General features: G+C 40.6%; 1 protein-coding gene across 1 annotated transcript in view; it reads left to right on the top strand.

The window, feature by feature from the left end:
- celf2 (cugbp, Elav-like family member 2) overlaps positions 1–6,415 on the top strand; it is a 98,512-nt gene extending 92,097 nt beyond the window's left edge. Inside the window, 3 exon segments of the mRNA XM_083757648.1 lie at positions 1,846–1,989; positions 3,624–3,800; positions 6,151–6,415. Coding sequence (XP_083613774.1) covers positions 1,846–1,989; positions 3,624–3,751 — 272 coding nt within the window. The 3' untranslated portion in view covers positions 3,752–3,800; positions 6,151–6,415.
- The last annotated feature ends 1,439 nt before the right edge of the window (positions 6,416–7,854 follow it).

Genomic DNA, 7,854 nt, shown 5'->3' with positions numbered 1-7,854 from the left:
CCGTTCAGAATGGGTTAAACGCCATTGACAATTAAGAGAGTTTAATGTTTGTTTTTAGTTCAGTGTTTGTTTAAAAAAACGCCATTGACAATGAAGAGAGTTTAATGTTTGTTTTGTCACTGTTTGTTTTACATCACCATTACAATCATCACCTAATCAACATGAGTTATAGACTTTAATATATTACCGCCCCTCTCTTCACACAGGTGTGATTTTTATAACAACAGACAGACAAACAAACAAATCTATCTATCATACTTTTTCAGGACCATTATCTTTTCAGAATTTGAGCCACGGACCACCATTTGATGACATTTAGCCTCTCAGACCCAATGCTGTATTGATGTGGTACCATAACAGGCAAAAATGTGAACTAAATCCTAAAAGTTTTCTGAAAAACCTATGTTTCTATGTGTTTGTGGTTATGTGGTTGTTAAACTATTTCGTAGCGCGGCTGCGCTATGAGCTTGTAGATCTGCTATTTTTTTAATTTAGTATATTATTATTTATTATATAACATAATGCTTAAAACAACAAAAAGGGTTCGTGCCCAGATTGGGTTAACTGAAGTAATGTTATGGTGGTGGGTGGGGGGGGGGCGGGGGGTGGAGCGGTTTGACAAAAATATAAGCTGTTTTTAGGCTGCTCTCCAATTAGCATATCATTCATATACTGCGTGTACGGGGGGGGGGGGGGGGGGGGGGGTGTCTTGGATGCTCCCTGACAGTTGGCACTGGTAGTAGTTAATACAAATTCATAATTTTATGGTAAAAATCTGTCAGCTGTTTAATTTGGCACCAGCATTAATCTTCGTGCCGTTCTTTTCCGCTCTCATGTCTTGGGTGGATTAGCTGACACTGTCGTGATTGAGGACGACATAGAGTCTCAGGATGGGGCGACTCACTTACCTCCAGATCCCAATACGATCTCCATACATATAGGGTGCCAATTCCATATATGTTGAGATTCTTAATTATATTGCGATTCAACGATTGTTCCGTTTCAATATCACGATTTTTTTGCGATCATCATTACAGCATGGAATCGTGGACACGATCTCATCCAATGACAACATATTCCATGTCTTCGGTCTAAGAGGCTAAATCTCATCAAATAAATAATCAACCTAAACCTAATCTAGAGGAAGTATCCCTGATAGCTTTTCCCCGGGAAAATTAATTGTAAGCAGGTCAAATCTAAAAGGTCACATTCTCCTCAGTGTGTCAAACCAATTCCACACATTCCGTGTTTGTGTGTACAGGTACGTTAGACTGGTAGATTTGTATGTAATGATATGCAATGAATGTAACTTAACGGTATATTCAGTGATTTCACTTAATTCAAATATCACTTCTTTTTTGTTTTGTTGTGCCTACTATAGAGTGTGCTGACCATGGTTCCTCCCCGTCCCCAGTTAACCCCTGGAAGTAAAAAAAACCATAGGTTTCGTTTTTGGTTAGGTGGCCCAGCCTTCATCCAATCAGGATGGAGAGGAGCCTTCCGCCAATCATGATGGAGCAGGGGCGGGTTTTGGTGTGTGTGCTGTTGGCCTGTCTGTAACTCTCAGAGTGTACAAATGAGAGAGTTATGGTGGTCCTTGATGTTCAAATGTTTGGGAAACACGTTTGGTATTGTAATTGTAAAGCAGACGTGAAGTCCACCTACTAGCTCCGACAGTGTGATACAAATCCGGGAGACGGTTCCAAATGTTCCAAACCGATTCGGTTTGCTCAATGTTTGGATCCGATTCCTCCTCCACGGTTCTGGATCAGAACCCCATCACGTGACCGGAATGAGGGCCGGACACCCACCTCTGACCGCCCTCTCTCTCTCTTCTCCACCCAGGTCCAGAAGGGGCCAACCTCTTCATCTACCACCTGCCCCAGGAGTTTGGAGACCAGGACATCCTGCAGATGTTCATGCCTTTTGGAAACGTGGTCTCTGCCAAAGTCTTCATTGACAAACAGACAAACCTAAGCAAGTGCTTCGGTACGTACGGCACGGCACGCACACACACACACACACACACACACACACACACACACACACACACACACACACACACACATACACATATACACACGGCACACAGCGCGGATATCCTTCGAGTAGGGCGAACCACATGGTCAGCGGTGTCCCTGCCATTTGAACACAACGTTTCCACTCGTTCGTGTGTCATGGCCCCAGCCGGAATGCGCTGCAGTACCTCTACCTATAACACGGGCAAACATGTCCATCGCGCTTCCGGAATTGTACCTGCAACAGAGTATTTCCACATTGCAGCATTGATACTTTTACTTAATTATTTCTCTTCCATGTCCATATATATATATACGTACCCCCCAGCTAGGGGACGTTATTTGCTAGGTGCGGAAATATATACGGACCCCAACGTACACTCCGTGTATAAAATTATACTAATGGTGGAGCCCCACGGCAGCTTTTAAAGGTATATTCAGTGATTTCATTCAAAAAACCTTAGGTTTCGTTTTTGGCTGGGACCTAAGCCTTTCATCCAATCAGGATAGAGAGCCAAAAACGAAACCTAATGTTTTTTGACCCCCAGGGGTTAACTGGGGACAGGGAGGAACTCCTTATATGGTCACCTTCTCCCTGCCCACTTCACCAGTCTGGGGTGGCTTAAAGTGGAGGAGAGAGTATCCCAATTTAAAATGTGTCTAGTTCACAGGATTAGAAATAATTTAGCACCCAAATATTTCAGTGACTATTTTGCAACGGTTAGTGATACTCACAGGCACTACACCAGAGGGAGCCCTACTGATTTTAAACCCTGCCTTTTTCATAATAATATGGGAAAAACATCATTCCTGTACTCGGCAGCAGTTCAGTGGAATGGCTTGCCTTCCAGCCTCAAGGTGACCAGTTCCTTTGATATTTTTAAAGCCACATTAAAAAGATGGTTGGCCGAAAATATAGTGTAAATATAGTGTAGAATAGATAAATGGCACAAATGAAAAAACATTAACAAAAGTAAGGGGGAAAAAAGAAAAGAAATTCAGTTTTATTGGTCAGTTTATATGAATTTTGTCCTGTTTTTTGTTTTATGTTTGTTTTTTGCCTCCTGTTTTTGTCGGTATTGTACTGTTATTGTCTGTTGCTCCCCTTCCCTTTCCCCAAGAGGACCACAATGGAAACAAGCCTAACAGCTTTCTTGTGAATTTTATCCTTTTGAAATATATTTTCAATAAAGTATTCAATCAATCAATCAATCAGCACACTCTATAGTAGAGAGGATTATCACAACAAAACAAAAAAATAAGTGATTTTTGAATTAAGTGAAATCACTGAATATACCTTTAACATTGATCCGGTTGCTATGCAACGCCTCCATCACCACACGCTATGGGATGTTAAATCTGATCTCCGTTTACCTCGGTTCAAAGGAGCTGATGCTAATGATGGCAAAGTGTGTGTATTGAGCTGGGGGGTGGAATCTCCTTATCTTAAAGTGGACGCCGACGGTGGCACAGGTTAACTACATTTATGCTAACAGCTAGCGGCACAGAAATAATTAAGTACAAACAATGTGAGTACTTTTTTCACCACTGTACCTTGTTCTCCCTTCCTCTCTCTCTCTCTCTGTGTCTCTGATGTGGCTCCAGGCTTCGTCAGCTATGACAATCCCGTGTCAGCGCAGGCGGCCATCCAGGCCATGAACGGCTTCCAGATCGGCATGAAGAGGCTCAAAGTGCAGCTCAAGCGCTCCAAGAACGACAGCAAACCGTACTGATCTCATAGCACTATAGGGTCTTTCTGCTCCCCCTGTTAGCACTGCTAGGGTAAGTCCCCTCCCCCCCCCCCCCCCCCCCCCCCCCGGCCCTCGCCCCTCCTCCCCCCCCCCCCACCCCCACCCCCCCATGAACAAAAACAAAACAAACAAAACAAAAAACTAGCCACGACCCTCTGTATACCAGGGACTGAGGGGAGGCAGGGGGGGAGGGGGGGGGATACGACCTAGGCACCCTGAGGGAGTACACATACACACATGCCTTGTTTTGTGGTACTTTTCTTTCTTTTTTTTTGGTTCTCAAGCTTTTTTCATTATTATTATTATTATTTTCATTAGCAGTATTCTTTTTTTTTATTATTTATTATGATTTATGATGTTTTAGTTTTTACGCACATGAACGCTTCCATTACCGCCATTAACGTTGTACACTTTTAATAATGGAACGAGTTAGCTATCGCGGGTAGCTTTATTTTTTTCTTTTCTTTGTTGAGTTATTGTGTAATTGTTATTTCGTTTAGTTTTTTTTTTCTAAATTATTATTTATATAATTTTATTGAGGACGGGTTAGGGTTAGTCAGAACTGCGTGAATCGTGACGAAGAACGTTTTTCAAATATAATTTTTCCTCTCTCTCTCTCTCTCTCTCTCTCTCTTGTGAACCTGAGGCCTGGTAAGAGAGACCTCTTGTAAAGGTATTTTCTTTTTTTCCTCGCGCACACCAATATGCACATTTTACCTTTGACCTCTGCAGTGTTGGTTGCGGATCACCGCTGCTTCTCGACGCCCTCTACCGCCCACCATCACCCGGGAGCAAAGGCCGCGAAAACACACGAGAAGTAGTAGCCTCTCGCGATAGTCATGCGTCAGTCAGTTTTTGCCTGATTCATACACCGCAAATAACCAATCTACAAGCTCACAATGCATCACGATACAAGCACTGTGAGCTTGTAGATTGGTTATTTGCGTAAGTATAAACAGGCTTTTACACTCTCCTCCACCGAACACTTCAGCTCTGCTTTACTATTTACGTTCATGTTGGAGGAAAGAAATAGGATGGTATTTTTTATTTAATTGGTGATACCTTTCTGGGTCAGATCACATTGGTCTCTGTTGAACGAATATCACGTACAACATTTTCAAAAACCAAACATCCTGAATTTGGTGAAGGCTGTAATAGAAGGAAAAACAATACTCTATGGGTTAAGGGGGTAACTGAAAATACTTGATGTTTCTTGAAAGATTAAAAAAATAATAATAATAATAATTCAAAGTGCAGAAAGCCACAGGCCTGTAAATTTTTATTGTAAAAAGAGGCAGTTCTATTTGTATACAACATTTTTACTGCCTCAGATTGAAAAAATATATATATATATTGATTTTATTTATTGCCTATCGTTAAGTTATTGGACTCCTAAAGTATACAGCATCATTAGAGTAGAGCCTTTTTTGTGAAGAAGTCTCGTGGAATTGGGTTCTCCGGTGTTGTTCGTGTTCCATGAAGTGCAGAACCCCATCCACAACACCATGCCTCCGCTCACCATCGCTGTCACCTCCCCAAAACCTGCACTTCACACCCCTCTCTGTTCGTCCTCTGTGATCATCTCTCTCTCTCTCTCTCTCTCTCACATACACACACACACTGCACACACACACACACACACACACACACACACACACACACACACACATTATTCGCCTCTCTCACCACTCTCTCTCTCTCTCTCTCTCTCTCTCTCTCTCTCTATCTCTCGCTCCCTCTCTCTCCATTAGTAGTGGGACTTCACCTGTCAAAATTTCTGCCTCTCCTTGCGTTTGTTTGCGAGTGTTTCATTCCGTTCTGTTTTTTGTTTGTTTGTTAGTTTGTTTGTTTGTATACCCCCCCCCCCCCCCCAACCCCCCTCCCCTCCTTCCTCCAAAAAAAACTAAAAAACTATGAATAGTTTCTCCCAAATGGCATCCATCTGATCGTCTCCTCACGGAGACGAGCGTTGCGGATGGATATAGCTTTGGGTGTTTGTGTGTGTCTGTGGGGTTTGTGAAAGTGAGAGTGAATGTTCGTTTGTGTTTGTAATACGTGTGGGTGGCCATGAGTGTGTTACTGTTACAGTTTTTGTACCCTCCCCCAACAAAAGAAATATATAATAAAAATACATATAGCATTTTTATATTGAATACAAAAATGCAAATTATTTAAAATGAACGCAAAAAAAAGAGCCAATTTCATAGCCAGCGAGTGGTGTTGCTGTTCTGATGGTTTGCATTTGTTGATGTTGTTGCTGTTGTTGTTGTTTGTTTGTTGTTGTTGTTTGTTCTCTTGATTTAAATGCTGTAGTGGTGTGGTGCCCTGGCGCTCTCTCTCTGTGTAACTCTCTCCTCTCCCCTGTTTTCTTCCCCCTATAGAACCCATCTCCATGCCTGTTAGCTCATCGTTTGCCTAGCATGTCTCCGTGGCGTCCAAAACAAAAAACAAAACAAAAAAGCAAAAAAAAAAGCAAACAAAAAAACCCTAAAGTGTCATCGTCCCGTCATTGTTTTTTCTGAGCTCACCTGATCATAACCTTGGTCTCCGCCTACTGACTTTTTCAACTTTGAACTTTTAGCTTGGTCTTTCGGACTTTTTGTTCTTGTTTTGTGTTTTTTCTTTTTTCGTTTTGCATGTAACCTCATGTGGATGTCATTTTTGTTTTGTTTTTAGGGCGGGGGGGGGGGGGTGGCAGGGAGGAGAATGTGGGCAAGACGATATCAGGATCGAAGAAGGGAGGGAACGAAAAACAGGGGAGGGTTCGAGGAAACGAATCAATGTGAACAAAGGTATAGCTGCAATTCATACAAAAAGACTGAGATTTTTTTATGAACAAAAAAAACAAATGTTTCTTTTATCAAAAAAAAGAAGAATAATCCTGTGGCAAAGTGATTTCCATTCAAGCTTAAGTTTGTTTTATTTGGCTTTTCTTCCTTTTATGTTGGGTTTGCCTTTATTTGTTCCTTCTTTCATTTAAAGTAAACTTGAAAGTTCAGTACAGGGATTGGCACGTTCTCTTGCTTCTGGCACCACTAGCAATATGAGGCCAGAAGCAGTCCGTGCCAGTTTCTACGAAAAATAAGACTACTTCCAAACAGTTTTGAATGAAAACTGACTGATCAATATTAGACTCTCTCGGAGCTCTCTAATGGTTTTTACATTTTTCAGGCAGTGTAAAGTTTTTTGATAAGGCCATTTTAAGTGGCTCTGTTTCTCATTAAAGTCTATATATAGAACCACTTTTTTCTAGAGTAGTACAAAGGTAACAAAAAAAACACACAAAAAAACAGACATTTACCCTGTTTGGGGGGAGAAATGCTACCTACTTGTGTCACCTTTTGCTGAACTGACTCACAGATAGACAATCCGTGGTTTAAATGCACATGATGAAATGACCTATATTTTCTACTGTTTAAATGTATAGAGGAAAAACAAAAAAAGTACTAAGATACCTGTAACCTGCGTTAACGTCGGTGCTTCTCGTGAGTTTAGTTGTGGTTTCATCACAAGTCTAACGGTCTTAAATGTCTCATGTTTCTAAAGAGAAGACTAAAAAATCAGTTTACTTGAACAATAGACAAAGCCTTTCATATTACTATAATAGTTACTTTGTTTTTTGTTTTTTTCCTTTTCTTTATTTTTTAAGGAGTCCCTATTTGCTAAGTTTCTTGTTGGTTAATTAGCTATATAAAATTCCTAAAAATATATATAAATATAAATATATCTATATATATATATAATGTGTCAGCTTGTGAAGCATCAATGTCATTATTATTTTATTTCTCTTGTGGGAAAAATATTTAGGTGTGTTTCGTTGTTCAGCAAAATGTCTTATAAAGAAAAAAAGACAAGATCAATGGAGTTTAGTGCCAAATTCTGAAGGTACTTCCTGCCTAGCGCGTCAGTGTATTTCTTGTGAAATTATTTGATAACATGGGTATTTTATTAAGTGTTTTGTATGGATCCCTCATATTTAAAATATAGATTTAAAAAAAGAGTTTGTTAACTTGCTATTCTGTGGTCTTGTTGCCTGAAAATGTCATGTTTGCTTTTTTTCTTTGTAAAGATGTAAAAAAAAAGTG

This window comes from Protomyctophum parallelum, assembly GCF_964188405.1.
Source record: "Protomyctophum parallelum genome assembly, chromosome: 22".
Lineage (NCBI taxonomy): Eukaryota > Metazoa > Chordata > Actinopteri > Myctophiformes > Myctophidae > Protomyctophum > Protomyctophum parallelum.
The sequence above is the reverse complement of the archived record's forward strand: the minus strand, read 5'-3'. Positions and strand labels throughout refer to the sequence as shown.